The sequence below is a fragment of the Phyllopteryx taeniolatus genome, chromosome 22, assembly GCF_024500385.1.
Source record: "Phyllopteryx taeniolatus isolate TA_2022b chromosome 22, UOR_Ptae_1.2, whole genome shotgun sequence".
NCBI classification, from domain to species: Eukaryota; Metazoa; Chordata; class Actinopteri; order Syngnathiformes; family Syngnathidae; genus Phyllopteryx; species Phyllopteryx taeniolatus.
In genome coordinates, this window is record NC_084523.1 from 8,212,712 (window position 1) to 8,230,690 (window position 17,979).

Sequence of the window (17,979 nt, forward strand, 5' to 3'; positions counted from 1 at the left end):
AAAAATATATATTTTTTTGTTGTGTTATGATTTTAGCTAACATTCAAAGCTAATAACAAAAAATATATTTTATTTTTTAGGTATATTTATTATATCATGTTTGTTTTAATGATGCCACAGTAATTAGTGTGGCAAGTAGTCTAAATTTAATATGATGTAGTGCGCAGTGATGCCTGAGAGTGGCAGCAGTGTGCTCTCCACGCTTCGACGACCAAGAAGAAATGTAATGACGTCACATATTTGACCAGGATGGCGGTTGATTTGACGCCGCGGTTTCGACGACTTAACAGCCAAACGCGAAGTTTTCGTGACAATTTGCACTCTCATGGTAAGGTTTTGATGTTGTCAAAGATGAATACTTTAAATACTCAGGAGCTTTACTTCAGCCTTTACTGAGATAATTTTATTTTTTGCCGACCAAGGAAGTGTCAAAATAATATGGCGGATTAGTATTTCGTTATTGTCCAGAAAAAAATAAAGGATTCGGTCTCTTATATCCAAGTTAATAGACATACATTCAGCTTCGTATATTAAGAGTTGATTCAGCCACAAACCACCTAATGAGGGGTTTTGTCAAGGTCAAATGATAAAAAATAAATAAATATATATATATATATATATATATATATTTAGAGGTCTCTACATTTGTAAACCTCTTAAATACTTCCTGGACATTGTGTATTAATGTTATACTGTACATTATGTACAGTCAATATGCGTATTGAAATATGTACTATCCATTTTTTTACTGACTGTACTTCTTTAATTTCCGTATCAATCTCTATGTTAGCAGGTATCTCTGGTCCTTTTGGTGCCACCCAGCTGTGGCACAACATCATCCACGCCCTGCACACCCAGGTGGAGGTGCGTCGCCGCCGGAGGCATCTGCGCGTCCACGCCGACAGCTTCGCCGGCTCGGACGCGGTGGACGCCGTGCTGAGTTACCTGATGCAGAACGCCGCCTTTCACGGTGGCGAGGTGTCGCGCCTCACGGCCGCCCGGCTCTGCCAGGCCCTGATGGAAGCCAGGGTGTTTGAACCGGTGGGCGCCAAGCTCTTTTGCCGAGACAAGGAGGTGACATTTGAGGATGGTGGCGGCAGCCTGTACCGCTTCTCGGAGTCCAAGGTGCAGGATTGTAATAGCGACACTGAGGAGGAAGGGAAGATGAAGAGGAACAAGCACTCCAGGTTACAGAAGCTGTAGTAATCCTTCGCTGTTCACGTGGCATAGACACCGAGCCTTGACGCGAATCGCAAAAGATAAGATCGCGAGTAATTGGTGAACCAGAAATATGCAGGGAATTCCCATAGTGAGTTCTGAATGGCTCAAAGTATTTTTTCATGCAGGTTGAATGACGTGCATACAATCTCCAATCCTCTCGCTGTGGGACCACCTGACAAGAAGGTGGAGAGGCTCCTGAGGTCCATCAACCTGCGGCCGTCCCCGCCTTCGACCACGTCCTCCTTCCTGCCTCAGACAGGTCAGTCCCTGAGAGAGTCGCTTTGTCCTCGTGAAGTCAAACGAGTGGCTCCGCTGTCCCCTCGCAGCGGTGGACGAGGTGTGGAAGCAGCTGGCGCTGGTGCAGCTGCTGCAGACGATGGAGCTGCCCGTGCTGGATGGCATCCTGGCGTCTCCTGCCAGGGTGCACGATCGGGCCGGGAGGGCTCCACTGCAGGACCTGGTGATTCCCAACACGTGCCTGGAGAGAGAGCTGCCAGACGTCCTCAACCTTCCCCAGTGAGGTCCTCTCATGCTTCTTCCCCATCATTTATTTGTATTTTTTTAATGTACTGACTCCACGTCCTCAGGTGGGACGGGTGGCTTTCAGCCGCCGCCGACTGCCTGGAGTTCCTCCCCGACCGGCTGATCGTAGCAGCCGGGGAGCACCTCCGGCGACACGATGGCGCCGAGCCATCAGCGCGAGCAAAGCGACTTCTCTTTGACGCTATCGCCAAGCACTACGACGGGAGGGAAAAGGCACCGCTGCTCTCGGGGCGCTACCTGGACGTGCTCGTCGGCGTTCTCAAGATGCTCGGTAAGCACAAACGCTGATACCACTGAAGGAAACATTATCATTATATCTTTTAATATTATGTATCATCATTCCTGAAGGAGAATTTTAATTCTATCGTATGTTTTTGGATTCACAAAATTTGTGTTAGTCTCATCATGCAACATGAAATATTTGAAAATAGTACAAAAAATGATCAAATATATTTTAGTGTGTGTGTGTGTATATATATATATATATATATATATACATATATATATATATATATACTAGCTCCCCAAAAAAACAAAAAGACAGATTACAGCACATAATTGTCCTCCTCCTGAGTTTGCCTTCTCTGGAAATTACTTTCTTCATTTTACTGAATGGCTCTTTTTATTGTTTCATATTGTGTTACTATTTGTAATAATGACTATTAACTCAAATTGATATTACACTTTTTGAAGAGACCCACGGATGCTGAACAGTATTTTGTTTATTTTATTTATTTTGTTTTACTGAACTTAATTCTTGTAATCTATTTAACAAAATTGTAAACAAATCATAACTTTTGTATTTTAGATTTTTAAATTGAAATATATTTGGAAAGAAAGAAAGAAATGTGTCAAAATAAAAATTCAAACATAGCTATATATTTTTAAATGTTATAATTAGCAGATTTTCTTCCTTAAACGATCAATATAATCTTATAATATGATATTTTGACTGGTTTCCTTGCAGAAGAAGCGATGGTGCGCCGCGCCATCCGAGCCTCTCAGCTGTGCCTGCACCTGCTGCAGTCGAGCACGCGGGACGAGCTCCGCCGTCTCCTGGCCTTCATGGCGGCGGCGGCCGGCCCTCGCGCCTGCCGCCTCCAAAAACAAGTAACTTGCCGCACAAAACAAACACAGTAGCGCAATCCCAGCGCTCAGCGGTGTGTTTTTCTTCCAGACGGACAACCGCACCGTGGTGTGCCGCGCTTTCCAGAAGGCCGTCGTCCACAGTGCTGAACTGACGAGAGCTCAGAGCGAGACCCTGATGCAGTTTCTCGTGGACAACCACTCAGACCTCTTTAAGGTAATGTCTGTGTATTACATATGTTCACAAAAGTCATATTTAAAAGTGACTTGTCATGCTTTTAGACTCCTACATCCCTCATCGAAGCTGTACACAGGACGCTGAGGAGCATGCGGGAGGGCAAAGATGCCGACTCCATCGCCAGTAAGAGTTCATTGTGATGGGACACTTCATTAGGTACGATCATTGACGCCTTGGTTTGGTTCCCTCGCTGCAGCGATCGCCTTCTGCGAGCAGGTGACGCCGCAGGAATACCGCAAGCGGCGCGACCACGCCACGCACGAGAGCCTCAAGCGCCTCCTCCTCCACGTGGCCTCGTCTTCCGTGAGCGGCAGGGAGAAGAGGAGGCGCCTCAAGCGGTTTGAGAAGCATCACCCGGTGGTCTTCTTCCAGCATCTCTGCAGCACCATCTGAACGCAACACAAGTGGATTTGTCTCGATGGGAGTTGATACTTTGTAATTGTAATATTTTTAGTGATTGTTGTTGATTGTTTGTCAAATTCCAGAGGGCTTATTACCGTTGCTGTTGTTTTTATAAGCGATTTCAATCAAGTTGATGTGTCGGTAAATAATGAAATAAGCCTCTGCGCACTTGCATCATGTAATAATGTGCATGATTGAAAGATAGATTGAAGCCCACTAGTTTTGTGCACTGGAACCATTTTAAAACGCACTTTATTCCACTTATCGAATGGTACATTTGTGGGGAGGGGGGCTGTCATGTACATGTAATTTTTGATGTTACGATGAAATATGGTCATCTTTAATTAAATTGCTGATCACTTCTATGACCATCAGCTATCAAGTTTGAAGTATAAAATACATGTATTTTTAAGTTTGTCTATATAATTACTAAAAATTATATCTTAATTTGTGATTGCGAAACAGTGACCGTAAATATTAAATTGCATTTGTGATTGCGAAATGGTGACGTTTGTCAAACCCTCGTTAAACTGCTCATTTTAAATTAAATTGTTGATCATTAAGTTTATATACCTTCTTGTGTGACCATTAATTATTCGTTTTTACTGTATCTAATACATATATTTTATTAAATTGTTTTTTTTATGTACATATTCATATTTGTGATTGCAAAATAGTGACCGCGTTGAACTGCACTGTAATTTGGGATTGCAAAATAGTGAGCGGCCCTGAAACGTGACGTCGCTTTACACTCGTCAAACCCGGAACTAGCATTGGGAGGCGTTTTAGCCTAGCATGCGAGTTCATTCTCGAGTAGGCTACTTTTTTTTTTTTTCTTTTTTTTTTTCAAAAAAAAAAAACATGGGGGCTGTGAGTCACGCAGGCCAGTGACAGCGCTCCTCGCGGGGAGGACTTTAAAACAGGGAATCACTTCTTGTACTGTATTCTTGTAAGTTACGGCGATTTGACGAAATATTAGCTTGGGACTCACGACTGTAACGACAGTGATGTCACTGCGCATTGTCGGCTAGTTAGCTTCGGTTCACGAGTACCGCGGTGAATCGTTGCAGGAATATTAAATAGAAATGTTTTAAACTGGTGTGGTGTAACATCACAGTGTACAAATGTCAGCGAGCTCTCGTTATTTAGTACAACAAGATAACGTCGTATGTTAACCGGTGTGACCTGCCCGAGCCACGACTAGCTCATCATCAATAATGCTACGTATTCTTTTAAAATTCATGAGAAAACATATAAAATGATGTCCAAACTGACATTACAAAAAGTAGAAAGTAATAATAGGTGGAATAATTGTCGCTAAGATACCTGTTCAGAAAACAGAACGTAAATAATTAACTGATGGTGCGTTAAAATTGATTTAACATTCTCGGTTGTTGACCGTGAGACGAGAAAATGTGATCATAATTTATTGATCAACACTGAAAATGTGACGTGCAACCAAATGGAATTTACATTCGATTTCCGAGTGATGGAAGCAGAACAGAATGTACGGACACAATTTTGATATTTGCCAACATAAAAAAAAAAAAAAAAAAGTGCTGCACAGCCACCTCATAATGTGCTCAACTATGTTCTTTTATCAGACTTCCCGTTGTGTAACCTGCCTTGAACTTCCTTTTCAAGCGTTTTAAAGGCCTTATTTGGCTCGGAGACATCTCTTTAAATGATTCATCTGAAACGTGAATAACCTACTTCACATGAGATCCTAAACCTCCCCAGGTTTCCTTCCAGCTGCCCTGTGCGGCCTCACCATGGAGTCCATGCTGAATAAGCTGAAGAGCACGGTCACGAAAGTGACGGCTGACGTCACCAGCGCCGTCATGGGCAACCCCGTCACGCGGGAGTTCGAGGTGGGCAGACACATCGCCAGCGGCGGTCCCGGACTGTGCTGGAGGATCTACAACGGCACCAAGAAGTCTACCAAGCAGGTGCGTCGTATTATGCTGTCCTTTTGTTTTTTTGACAGAAATGCTCACAGAATATTTTTTTCCCCCCATCTCTAGGAAGTGGCCGTGTTTGTCTTCGATAAGAAGATGATTGACAAGTACCAGAAGTTTGACAAGGACCAAATTGTGGACTCCCTGAAGAGAGGGGTGCAACAGCTGACTCGACTGCGACACCCCCGTCTCCTGACTGTTCAGCATCCTCTGGAGGAGTCGCGGTGACTAGCACACAATAAGAGCTGTTATCCCATTGCATGTCGTTTCGTTGTCACGATTATGTCCAAAAAGTAAGCCCAGTCCACATGCATACATGAGCCTTTTCCCGCAAGTGACTTTCTTCAGGTTTCTGTTTGGCTTTACACATTTTTTGTCCCCACAATGATCGATTGGAAAATGTGTCAATGTTTTGGTCTGTTTTTTTTCCAGAGACTGTCTGGCCTTCTGCACAGAGCCGGTCTTCGCCAGTCTGTCCAACGTGCTGGGCCACTGGGACAACCTGCCCAGCCCCGTGCCCAACGACATCAAGGAGTACAAGCTGTACGACGTGGAGACCAAGTACGGCTTGCTTCAGGTAAGCGGAAAGAACAAACATGAAACATGATCAGAGTCAATATTAGATGTTTAATTCTACTTTTTAATGCAATTTTAGATCTCGGAGGGTTTGTCCTTCCTGCACAGTGGGGTGAAAATGGTCCACGGCAACTTGTGTCCGGAGAACATAATTCTCAATAAGAGTGGCTCGTGGAAGATTATGGGCTTTGACTTCAGTATTTCATCCAGCAACCCGTCAGACCCTGATGTGAGTGCACAGAGACACGCAACATCAATTTCCCATAATTTGCCACGTTTGTCTGACTCCACAACTTCCTCCCTCGCAGCCTAAATTCTCCTGTAAGGAATGGGAGCCCAACGTGCCGCCGCTGTGCCTGCCCAACCCCGAGTACCTGGCGCCCGAGTACATCCTGTCGGTCAGCTGCGACACGGCCTCCGACATGTACTCGCTGGGCGTGGTGGCGCACGCCGTCTTCAACGAGGGCAAGCCCGTTTTCGCCGTCAACAAGCACGACATCTTCAAGAGCTTCAGCCGGCAGCTCGACCAGGTGCCCGCGGAGGGATGACGACGCACCCCTCACGCACGATTGGCTGTCGTGCTGTAACAGAAGTTTGTACTTTCTTTTTGTAGCTCACCAACATAAGTCCGGCTCTGTTGAACAAACTACCAGAGGAGGTACGCGACCATGTGAAAATGCTGCTCAGTGTCACGCCCAACGTGCGCCCTGACGCCGACCAGATGACCAAGGTGGGCATCACAACTTCATCTTTTTTTTGTGTCTGATGGATAAAAAAAAAAAAATTTTCCCCCGTGTGGAAATCCAGATTCCGTTTTTCGACGACGTGGGCGCGGTCACGCTGCAGTACTTTGACTCCCTCTTCCAGAGGGACAATCTCCAAAAGTCCCAATTCTACAAGGGCCTCCCCAAAGTCCTGCCCAAACTCCCCAAGGTAAACGCGTGATAACTTTAAAAACAACCACATCACTTTGAATGTCCGCTAGCTTAATACTAACACACATTGCAAAATACCAAAGACGGGCTAACAAATAGCATCTACGTGGCGGTGGTATTAACACTTAGCAAGGGATATTTGAACACAAACGATGCATCAACACATGTAGACAAACAGTATAACAATACTCATAGGAGTATATTCTTTATCCTCTGCCAATAATGTTTAATATTACTGCAGCTGAAAAGCTACTTTGTTTGTGTCTGTAGGATTTTTTTTCGATGTGGAAAGAGGATTTGAGATAGCAGTTTTGAGTTACGAGGCTAGTTATGAAACCAATTAAATTTGTAAGTGAAGGCACAACTGTACACAATTGCCCCTTTATTTGATTGCTATTTTAAATATTTTGAACATTTCAATTTGAAATCAGAAGTTCAGGAAAATAGTGGCACAATTCTTGTGCAACTTTTGTTAAAAAGCAGATTTGATTAAAATGAATGCTTTTGAAAGCAGCCAGAATGAAGAAAATGAGCAATTTCACTACAGATTTTCTGGCAAAATGAGAAGCAAATTTTAATTGATCACCACCCCCCCCCCCCCCCCCCCCACCCCTCTCCTGTCTCAACAAGAGAGTGGTGGTCTACCGCATCCTTCCGTCTCTCACCTCTGAGTTCGTCAACCCGGACATGGTGCCCTTCGTGCTGCCCAACGTGCTGCTCATCGCCGAGGAGTGCACCAAGGACGAGTACATCCGCCTCATCCTGCCCGACCTCTCGCCCGTCTTCCAACAGCAGGAGCCCATCCAGGTAGAGCTAACATTCAGCCCAGAAAAACCCAGAAATGGAACTTTGTCGCATTATCAGACGTGTCTTTCTATTTCCTCCCATGCTTCTTAAGGCTAGTAACATGGTAGGTGGTCAGCCAGTGCTTGACCTTGTGGAGCAGAAAATGGTTTCGTAACTTCCGCCTGTGTCCCCGTGCAGATTCTGCTGATCTTCCTGCAAAAAATGGACTTGCTCTTGACCAAAACGCCAGCAGAGCACATCAAGAACAGCGTTCTGCCGATGGTTTACCGAGCTCTGGAAGCCCCTTCTGTGCAGATCCAGGTGGCCATTTTGTGTATTTGTTATCATAGTTTTGTGTTGCGCTTCCATGATAACACTGGGGTTGGAAGGCTGGAGACTGTTGAACAATTAGTGATTGTAATGTCTTTTTAACACAACATTAGCTTAATAACGGCCGAGGCGGATGCACATTTTAGGTTTAAAATAAATTATTTCGTTCAAGCTATGCAACTTTCACCTTGAATTTACTGTGGAAAAGGACATTTCTGAAATAATACTGTACGTTGGTCATATCAAAATCCTTCATTACTTGGTGTTGGCGGAAAAACTGCAACACGGGTTATTTAGGAGGAATAAATACAATTTTAATATTAATTTATAAAATATTCATTTTAAGAGAATACAATTGGAATATTACGATGGAAAAATATAGAATAAAAATACATTTTTTCAAATTGCTCAGCCTCGATGATTCAGAAGTTAACCAGTGCAAAGTTGTTGTCAAACTACTCTTGTTGTATGTTGTGCGGCGTCTTCCAGGAGCTGTGCCTCAACATCATCCCGACGTTCGCCAACCTGATCGACTACCCCTCCATCAAGAACTCTCTCATCCCTCGCATCAAATCCGCCTGCCTGCAGACGTCCTCGCTCGCCGTGAGTCCCCCCCCCCCCCCCCCCCCCCCCCCCACTCTCTCTCCAAAAACACACACACACACACTAGTCCATTGTGACGTTTCCCTTCCTGTGGCCGCGTAGGTGCGCGTGAACTCACTGGTGTGTCTGGGAAAGATCCTGGAGTACATGGACAAGTGGTATGTTATTGACGAGATCCTGCCTTTCCTGCAGCAGATCCCCTCCAGGGAACCGGCAGTGCTCATGGGAATCCTGGGTGAGCTTCTACAGTACTACTCCTGTTCCCAATTACATTTTTTAACATTTTCAATTATTTGAGCGCTGCCTTACGTGTCGCCTCTTTAGGAATCTACAAGTGCACCTTCAGTCACAAGAAGTTGGGCATCCCCAAGGAGAACCTGGCCACCAAGAGCCTGCCGCACTTAGTGTCGCTCAGCATCGACAGCAACCTCAACCTCAACCAGGTATTTTTTTTCATGGAAGATGTTCATGAATTTCCCCTCTTAGGTGTTTTTTATCAGCGTAACATTGTGAGGTGTTTTTTTTTTCTTTTTCTCCTGTGTTCCAGTTCAACTCTTTCATGGTGGTCATCCGAGAGATGCTGAGCCGCATGGAGGCCGAGCACAAGACCAAGCTGGAGCAGCTGCACATCATGCAGGAGCAGCAGAGGTAATTTCCATATCAAACCACAGAGAACAAAATCATCCTTCTTTCTCTCTTCATTGCTTCCCGTCGTCCCTATCAGGAGTTTGAACATCTCCGGCACTGCCGCAGAGGAGACCAAGGGCCCGCCGTCGTCGCAACAGGTGAGTTTATTCCAAGAACATTTTATTGTTACAATAATTCATGCGGCAGATAAACTCATACATAAGATTTCTTGCGCTCATAAACATTTCACTTAATTTGCCGTAGGCTAGTTTTACTATAATGCTCAGAACACTGTCCGCACGTGCATTAAACTTCCAACGTTGTTTTCATTCAAATTTCGTACATTTATTTCAGATCGACGACATCTTCGGTAGCACGGGGGTGAACGGGAAGGAGAATGGATCCTCAGCAGCAGCCCCGCAGCCTAACAGAGTGAGAAGACCACAAATCTTTGGTTTTGTGAAGATCTCTTGAAGATTATCACCTCCTTTTCTCTGCTGTCTTCAGATGTCTCTGACTCTGGAGGAGAAACAGCGACTGGCTAAGGAGCAGGAGCAGGCGGCCAAACTGAGGAGTCAGCAGCCACTGGCGCCGCAGAGCATCAAACCGACCGCCTCCGCCAACTCAAAGGTGCAACATACTTTGGCGGCATTTGAGGGTGTTCCTTTTCCAGCAAGTTGTTTTCCTTTTAATATTTGTCAGCGACTTGAGGAAAAATGTATGAGTGAAAATGTTTTTCTTGTAGGCGAAAGATCTGACTAGCAGCCTGCTCACCAACATGGCGTCCCTGAACAGTATGTCCTTGACCAACACGCCGCGACCACCCATGGCGCAGGCCTCCCTCGCCATGCCCGCCTTGCCCTCCTCCTCCATGGGCGCCCCGGTGTCCAACGGCTTCAACCCGGCCTTGGGCTTTTCGGCGACGGGCATGGGCACGAGCATGCGGCCGCCGGCTTCCGGCGTCTACGGCGGCATGGCCACCGCCGCAAGCACCCCCAACTTTGGCGCTCTGGCGCAGAACCACGGCCAGATGAACATGTTGGCGCTGGACAACCTTTTCACGTCCAACAAGCCCAAAGTCTCCCTCAATCAAATGGCACCCGGGGTCGGCACCCCTTGGCTCGGCCAGTTCGCCCCGGCCCAGAACGCTCAGCCCGCCGTGCGGGGGGCTCCAGCGGCGGGTTTCGGGATGCAAGCGAACCCTTTTTTCAGCCCGCAGAACTTCTCCCAAACGGCCGCCGGCGCCAACCAAAGTGGACTGAAGCACAGCACGTCGGCCAACAACGACCTGAAAGACTTGTTTGGCTGAAAAGATCCAATGTGAAGTTGAAAAAGTCAATCTTTGCCATGTCTATTTTTGACCGCGTTCACATTCTGCACCTCATTTGTATTTGAAGGACGAACGATGTGTTACTTCTTGTATGCCGTCTTCTACAAAGCTGTGAGGTTTCTTACTCTTTTCTACTTGATGTTCTTAGGGGTGCACGTGCTAGTTGAGAGTAACTTTATGAATCTGAATGATCTAATTCCAGCTTCAGAATATTTGAGGACAGGAGGGAGGGAGGGAGGTAGCTGGACGTGTAGCATCGAGTAAGCAGGCTGGCTCCATGGCAACAATCGCTACAGGACTAGTATCCTCCTTGTTACTGTACCATATGGAGCCCAATTAAACACATTGACATTTCACTTTTTTGTAAATGCAGTATGACTAGTTGGAGTGCCCCTTGTAGCCAGACGCTAATGCGAACAAGGTGCAAAGTAGGCTCTTGTGCCTTACACGGTTAAACTTGTATTGATTCCTTTTCTCTCTCTCGCTCTCTCTCTCTCTCTCTCTCTCTCTCTCAATTTGACCAATGAAGGTTTAGCTTGTTTCGTTCTTTGAATAATTCTTGTTTTCCACATGCAGTGTAGCATTCAGATGTAAAATTTTAAATGGTAAAAGAAGTCACTCTAGGTTGTTGTTTTTTTTTTTTTAAATTGAAAGGCACAGAGGGCCTCTGCAGTTTTACTTGAGTGAGAGTTTAAGAGGCCTTAGTAATAGTAATGATGGATGACCTCCAACGTCCACACAACTCATTAGATACGCTTAGATTTTCAACTAAAAGTGCACAGTTGTCATTTTGCGGCTGCTTTCCGAAAGCCTCTGGTCTTTCCGATTGTACATCTTCCATCCACTACTGCTGACATTTGTGTGTTCTGTGTGATTTCCTGATGATTTGAGGTTGTTCAATGAAAATGTGTACATATAAAGGAAAGTATACAATCGTTAATGGGCGTCTTACTTATTTTTGGGATGGACAAAAGGGTAGCTAAACTGCAGTTTGAAATGTACAAGTCACTGATTTTACATACAAGAGCGAATTCGTACTTATAATTGCGTGCGATTACGTATATTAAATGTCGACTAAAGTGTCATTAAGACGAGAATTGGCATTTTGATTCCTTAGTGAAGTCACATCCGTAAACAAAGACCTCCCACAAGGGGAGCGTACCATTTCCCTCAGGGGTGGTACGGTAGCCACTGTCACGTTTTTGTTCCACTTCCGATCGAACTGTACAGAATATCTTTGATCTTCCCCTCAATAACAACTAGTATTTATATTTTTTACACTTTGTTGTAACGTCCGACTGTCTGGCCTTGTTTTTGTGCGCGTGCTTCTAAACATCACCCCCGCGTGTCATAAATGGTTTCGCCCGTATGTCCTCGAGCTCCTCCGATGTATCGAAGGACCTTTAAACCGTCCAAGATTGCAACACGGGAAAACACCAAACTTCACCAAACAAAACAACTAATTCCGACCAGTCTCCATCCCGGGAGATTTAAATACGGTAAGGACACGATTCCAATGTACTTTTTTCCCTCTTTTAAACTATCGTGAAGCACTCGTTTGAGTTTTGCTCACTTGTGAAAACTTGTTGGAATCGTCGAGTTAACAGTTGCTTGTGTTTCTTTTCCACAAAACGGACCGAAATAAGAGTTAGTTAAAATGATGCATTCAAGTAAACATCACTGTACCGTAAATGTGTTAAACGTGGAAAAAGAAACTGCTGTGGGTGACAGTAAACAAACAGAAATGTGCTAATCTAGGCTTTATGAGTAAATGATGTTGTTCTTTTGATGATTATCTGAAAATACTTTATCGGGTATTGTTGTTCTTGCTTGGATCTGGAGTCCAGATCACGTGTACAAGGTTCTCCACGCGTGTGTGGATTTTTTATTTTTTTTGTCCATGTGTAATGCTCGGAACCAAAGATTTTCCATGTTGGGATGATAGACGGGTGGAACCATCCAATGGGGAGTGTTTGTGCCTTTTAAGCCCCGCCTTCTTTATCCACTGCTTTGTTTACGTTGTGCTGCAGCAATCTGGACCTCTTTGTCCTGACACTTTGCTACCCACAATCATAACATGGATGCAAAATTGAACCTGCACTATTGATACTATATTTTCCACCCTTTTGCTAATGAACTTGCTCGAAAATCCATATGTTTTTTTATATGATTGCATCTTTATATGACTTAATTTTCCACACAGACTGCAGGTAACCGTGTGAAATAGAAATAGGCCTCTGAATCCAATCTATAATGGACAAATGTCGCCGTTTTGACATTTGTCGTGAAGGAAGCGCAGATGCCACAAATAATCCCTCGTCCGGAATCTCTCTGGATAATCCGTGGAAATTGGCCTGCTGCTTTTTTATGTGACCTAGCTATCTGCTCGGGCGAATGATGTAATGAACGACACAGCAGGGACTTGCGCACACACACTTATTCTCACACACTCATAACCAACCACCACCACCCCCCCCCTTTTTTTTTTTTTTTTTTTTTACAACTGCTATCTTTAAACCAAAGTGGGAGTGGGCATTCATTTTTAGCTCCAGATAGCAGAACGAGCACTCGGTGGGGCCTTAGATAATATTATGCACCTGTCTAATTATAAGAATGCCATTCTGCAATAAAAATAAAACCCTACAAGACATATAGGAGTCCCAGGATAGACATTTAGATGACAAGTTCTATAAAGAACAAGTTTTTCAAGCTTCAGATAATCATGGCTATTACTAAGCGACCAATCCGGGTCGCTATGATGTCATTATCTTTGCTGCTTGCTCCTTCTAGGAAACATTTTTTGTGACACTTTTAGTATAAAATGTAACTGGATCCTGGAGTTGAGCAGACCTCTGTTTTGCCGCATTGCCATGGCGACACTTGATCTCACCGAGACATCGCTCCCATTCAATACTAGACGCTGTTAAAAGTGGGACTGCTGTTGTTGCCTGTTTGACCATCTATTGCGTCATGTGGCAACCGTTTCCATGACGACTGGCCTAGCAGAAATGAGTGGTCATACCCCAAACGACTCAAGGAAGGGTTAGGGTTTCAAATTAGGATTTCAAGCCGAGTAAGGATTTACAATGAAACTCTCTGGTCGGCCTCGCAGCGCCACGATGCCCCTGAACAACGAGCGTCCGTCCTCCAGCGACGGCGAGTCGTCGTCGTCGTCGGGGCGCTGCGACAGCACCGCGTCGGCCAGCGACACCGACTGCTCGCGCGAGAGCTTCACCAGCGACGGCTCCAGCAAACACTGCACGCCCTCCTGTGAGTGCCTCGATTCATATTTAGTTTCAGCTACGGTTGTGTTTTAAAGTGGGAGTAGAGCTGAAACGATGCGAACGTTTCATTTCGGGATGACGTGACCAAAATGATCAACTACCAATGATCAAATTCTATAATATATAGAATATATCTTGTCTCCCTGCTAGCGAGCCCTCCCAAGACGCCCACCCTGGACGAGGTCATGGGCTCCGCCAGAGATCTCTCCAACCTCAGCTTGTTCCACGAGATCGTCGTCAACCGCGACTTCCACCTGGAGCCGCACACCATACCCGAGGACAGGTAATGAGCACGCTTATTAAGCTGTCATCGTCGGCGTTTATTGTTCCTCCTCGCGGTGCCGGTGACTCTCAATTGCTTCACACCTCACACAAATATTTCCACTGCGTCGCGGAACAAGTCCGGGCTGCAACAAAGTTGTCTAAACGTAGCTGGGAAAACCGCTTTCAAATGGCGAGCAGTAAACTGTAAGAAGAGAAGAATGTATTTTATACAAATAATGCATCATTGTTCATCTGTCGATGCCAGAGACGTGTAGTGACAGGTAGAACAATGTGGAACAAATTCCACTGAATGGTAGAAGGTACAGTAAACCTGTGTATCCACATGTTGCCATTCATACAACAGAATAATAGCTTTGTGTCAACTAAACACGCCCAGATTCTACCCTGACGTAGTAACTTTGTGAGTTAAGTGAGACAAGATGATCATTATTTCAGTAAATATACTTTTGTGACTTTTTTTTGTTTTGTGTGGTGTCTCATGAGATTTTTCCCGTGTAAAACATGGCTGAATAAAGGTTGGGAAAACATTGAGCTAAAGGATTCAGCTCATGTCCGCACAGGCACGGTATTATCAAAATGTGTCTTCTATGCATTTTTGGCTTTTTATTCACATACACTTCTATTAAAATGTTTGGAGTCACCCAGATAATTTCATGTTTTCCATGAAAAGACACTGTTGTATATACACTGTTGTTCAAAGGTTTGGGGTCACTTAGAAATGTCCTTTTATTGAAAAAAAGAAAAAGAAAGAAAGTCACTGCTTTCACCACATTAACAAGTTTTATTTCCAATCTTTTCTCACTATTGTTTGTATTGCCCTTTTCCCCATGTGTGTTTTAAATGTCAGTTGTTGACATTTTGTGTTTGCAGTTTATGGAAGATGGTCCGCGACAACGTCCACAAGGCATTCTGGGACATCCTGGAGTCGGAGCTGAACGACGACCCGCCCGAGTACCAGCAAGCCATCAAGCTGCTGGAGGAAATCCGAGAGGTATAAAATCGCAGTTCGCCATGTCGTTCAATCAAACGCTGACACGTGGCCTTTCCCTGGTGGGATAGATTTTGCTGTCCTTCCTCAACCCGGGCTCCAACCGCATGCGGACGCAGATCCTGGAGATGCTGGACATGGACCTGATCCGGCAGCAGGTGGACAATGACGCCGTGGACATCGCGGGCCTCGCCTCGTACGTCATCGGCGTCATGGGGAAGTTGTGCGCGCCCGTCCGCGACCACGAGATTAAGAAGCTGAGGGAGAGCACGGGCAACATTGTGACGCTCTTCAGGTAAACGCAGCCCATGTGTTTTAAGACAGGGTTACTGTCTCAAAGGGTGGGGGTTTCAAATCATCAATCCGCATTGAAGTGAGTGCCTCGTCCACTAGGGAGATCTTCCGCGTGCTGGACCTGATGAAGGCCGACATTGTGAACCTGACCATTGACAACCTACGGCCTGTCATGCAGAAGCAGAGCGTGGAGTACGAGAGGACAAAGTTCCAGAGCATCCTGGACAAGACGCCCGGTGAGCGGAACCACGTCGACGGGGTGAAGACAATCCGTGATTGACGTCTTTCTGTGTGCCCGGGGTCTCCTTCAGGTGCTTTGAAGCACACCGCCGCTTGGATCAAAATGACTTTTGAGGAGCTTCTGTCCACCATGCCGAGCAATCAGGGAAAAGGACAGCTGTGTCTACCTGGACCCTTCCAAGTCCTTAATGTAGCCTTCGTACATATCCTCATGTGGGACTACACCGAGCACCCGCTCCCTGAGGTGACTGCACTTACTTTTAAATCGTTCTGTAAATGTCCTGAATTAGCTGAACGGTTTGAAATTTGAAAGTGGGAATTTGGGGACTGCAAAACATTTGCCCAGCTGTCCAGTATGAGGTCATTATTTCAAATTAGTAGAAAGAAATAAAGTGGCGGACTAATAAAAGGTAGGAAGGTCTGTGCCGAATAACGTGCAAATGCTCTTGTCGGTGGCGCCTTTAGACGTGGATGACGGACGAGGGGCGTCTGCGGGAGGTGCAGGCGCAGCTGAGGCAGTGGCAGGCGGTCAACGAGGTTCTGCTCATCGTTCACAGCACGGTGGGCGGGGCCGTCCAGGGCGTGGCGGCCCTGTCCGAGCGCCTCAAGAGGATGACCGCCGTGCTGCTCGACCACACGCGCAACCCGTGAGTACACACGACACATAGAATAGACAGTGCGGAGTGTACAAATAGCGCTTTCACACGGAGCTGGTTCTGACTGCATATTGTTATTTTGTGTGTGTTCAGGTCTTTTAGCCTGCAGGATGCGCTGGTGGACGTCAGCGCTCAGACCTGCAGCGAGCTGAACAAGTCCCTGGCGGAGAGGGGCTACCCCACGTTGAGCCCCGCGCTGCAGGCCACCCTCACGGGCCAGATCTGCAGCATCGCTCGCAAAGACAACCCCATCCGCACTCTCGTCGGTACGTTCCGGATTGCTTCCAGATGTGCGGAATCATGTCTTAACATCCCTCCGTTCACCCACAGAGGACCGCGTGCAGCACTACTTCACGGCGCTCATCTGCGATCCCAAACCTCAAGCCAGACTGGAGCAAACGCCCGCCGGCCTCACCGCCATCCGCTCGGAGCTGGCCTCGCTGGCCGCCAAGTTCCTCTCCCTGGTCAACTACAACAAGGGCGTGTATGGACCTTTCTACGCCGACATCATCAGGAAACTGATGTTCAGCAACAGCCCGCCGCCACCGTCGCCGTCACCACCTTCCCCTCCTCAAGACTCTGTCACCTCCGAATAAACCTATGAAGTCCATTTAGTTTCTTCGACAAGACACCAGAATAACAAATTGAGCTTGCTTTGCTAGCAGCAAAGTTTTTAATACAGTACAATGTTGCCCAACCTTTATCTCGCCAAACCTAACAAAAACACTGAAATAATGAAGATGGGCCTGTTTACTTTTAGAACACAAAGCTTTTATTCTGTCGTATGAATAGCAACGGGCTGCCATTTAGCGGAAGAGCATTTCATTTTTCTGCCTGTCACTATATGTCGATGGCATAGACAGATAGATCAACAATACATTATGTGTTTCCCACACCACATCCGGTGAAAATGTTTGGGAATCACTGGTTTAATTTATACCTACTTTTTAGCATCGGGTCATTTTGATTCTTACATGCAAATGTAGTGAAAAGCTCTAGCTTTTTAAAGCAGATTCCTATATTTAGAAAATAGCACATTATGACTGTTTTAAAGTTGTATTTTATATATATATATCATACTACAAAGCTCTTAGCTTCTTAAAGGAGCTATTTAAAAAAACTAAGGATTTTTTTTTTGTATGTTGTACACATGAGAACATTTTTGTGTGTCAATTTGCCAAATGTTTGCGCTATACATCAGTTTATTCTATTTGTGTGATGGGGGATGTTTGTTACATGGGGGTACTGTAGTTTGTTACCATATTCCTGCATTGGTTTGATAGAACCCACGTGGACACAAAGAAGTAAAAGGTGCTGAGCTGCAGAGGGATTCTGCATCCAATCCGGATCCAAAGATGCGCAAAACAGAAAAGCAATTATTTACCTTAACTGAAGTTTACATTAAAAAATGTGTTGTTTTCGTCTGTACTACAGCAATATAAATAAAAATGTAAATGATACAACATTGTTGCAGGTGCGTGTATATTTTTAAATGTGTTATGTTTTGATATTTTTGCAATAGCTCGTAAAAATCTGCATTTAGGGAAATTTATATTGCATAATCACTGCAAATGTGTGAGATAAACAAATGACCTCA

The 17,979-nt window shown here is 45.4% G+C and overlaps 3 protein-coding genes across 5 annotated transcripts; all 3 read left to right on the plus strand.

Moving 5' to 3' along the window:
• Nucleotides 1-135: 135 nt before the first annotated feature.
• On the plus strand, nt 136-4,057 carry depdc4 (DEP domain containing 4). 2 transcript variants are annotated; one of them, XM_061761971.1, is made up of 9 exons: nt 136-328; nt 794-1,187; nt 1,347-1,480; nt 1,548-1,737; nt 1,809-2,035; nt 2,732-2,874; nt 2,942-3,067; nt 3,133-3,211; nt 3,285-4,057. In XM_061761971.1, exons 1-9 carry the CDS (start codon nt 250-252, stop codon nt 3,479-3,481), a joined length of 1,569 nt encoding a protein of 522 aa, XP_061617955.1. In that variant the 5' UTR covers nt 136-249; the 3' UTR covers nt 3,482-4,057. The 2 variants fall into 2 exon arrangements, with proteins under 2 accessions (XP_061617955.1, XP_061617954.1); XM_061761970.1 differs by having other exon boundaries at nt 152-328; nt 791-1,187.
• Nucleotides 4,058-4,263: 206 nt separating this feature from the next.
• Nucleotides 4,264-11,575, plus strand: scyl2 (SCY1 like pseudokinase 2). Of its 2 annotated transcripts, none has more exons than XM_061762427.1 (18): nt 4,264-4,439; nt 5,231-5,439; nt 5,515-5,672; nt 5,881-6,025; nt 6,104-6,253; nt 6,333-6,554; nt 6,638-6,754; nt 6,832-6,957; nt 7,590-7,766; nt 7,944-8,066; nt 8,565-8,678; nt 8,781-8,913; nt 9,003-9,121; nt 9,226-9,326; nt 9,403-9,463; nt 9,660-9,737; nt 9,813-9,935; nt 10,051-11,575. In XM_061762427.1, the coding sequence occupies exons 2-18, from the start codon at nt 5,263-5,265 to the stop codon at nt 10,612-10,614; spliced, it is 2,688 nt and encodes an 895-aa protein (XP_061618411.1). In that variant the 5' UTR covers nt 4,264-4,439; nt 5,231-5,262; the 3' UTR covers nt 10,615-11,575. The 2 variants fall into 2 exon arrangements, with proteins under 2 accessions (XP_061618411.1, XP_061618412.1); XM_061762428.1 differs by lacking the exon at nt 4,264-4,439 and adding an exon at nt 4,449-4,997.
• Nucleotides 11,576-11,986: 411 nt separating this feature from the next.
• On the plus strand, nt 11,987-17,845 carry tcp11l2 (t-complex 11, testis-specific-like 2). The gene is made up of 10 exons (XM_061761647.1): nt 11,987-12,134; nt 13,748-13,905; nt 14,070-14,202; nt 15,075-15,195; nt 15,264-15,487; nt 15,586-15,722; nt 15,798-15,970; nt 16,192-16,373; nt 16,476-16,648; nt 16,713-17,845. Exons 2-10 carry the CDS (start codon nt 13,755-13,757, stop codon nt 16,976-16,978), a joined length of 1,560 nt encoding a protein of 519 aa, XP_061617631.1. The 5' UTR covers nt 11,987-12,134; nt 13,748-13,754; the 3' UTR covers nt 16,979-17,845.
• Nucleotides 17,846-17,979: the final 134 nt, after the last annotated feature.

Bases quoted from the DNA above. Each gene is read 5' to 3' on its own strand.
- tcp11l2 (XM_061761647.1), top strand. From the start codon at position 13,755: ATGCCCCTGAACAACGAGCGTCCGTCCTCCAGCGACGGCGAGTCGTCG. The intron at 14,203-15,074 runs GTAATGAGCACG...TTGTGTTTGCAG, and splicing joins CACACCATACCCGAGGACAG to TTTATGGAAGATGGTCCGCG. The intron at 16,649-16,712 runs GTACGTTCCGGA...GTTCACCCACAG, and splicing joins CCCCATCCGCACTCTCGTCG to AGGACCGCGTGCAGCACTAC.
- depdc4 (XM_061761970.1), top strand. From the start codon at position 250: ATGGCGGTTGATTTGACGCCGCGGTTTCGACGACTTAACAGCCAAACG. The intron at 329-790 runs GTAAGGTTTTGA...TCTCTATGTTAG, and splicing joins TGACAATTTGCACTCTCATG to CAGGTATCTCTGGTCCTTTT. The intron at 1,738-1,808 runs GTGAGGTCCTCT...CCACGTCCTCAG, and splicing joins GACGTCCTCAACCTTCCCCA to GTGGGACGGGTGGCTTTCAG.
- scyl2 (XM_061762427.1), top strand. From the start codon at position 5,263: ATGGAGTCCATGCTGAATAAGCTGAAGAGCACGGTCACGAAAGTGACG. The intron at 6,254-6,332 runs GTGAGTGCACAG...CCTCCCTCGCAG, and splicing joins GCAACCCGTCAGACCCTGAT to CCTAAATTCTCCTGTAAGGA. The intron at 8,679-8,780 runs GTGAGTCCCCCC...GTGGCCGCGTAG, and splicing joins TGCAGACGTCCTCGCTCGCC to GTGCGCGTGAACTCACTGGT.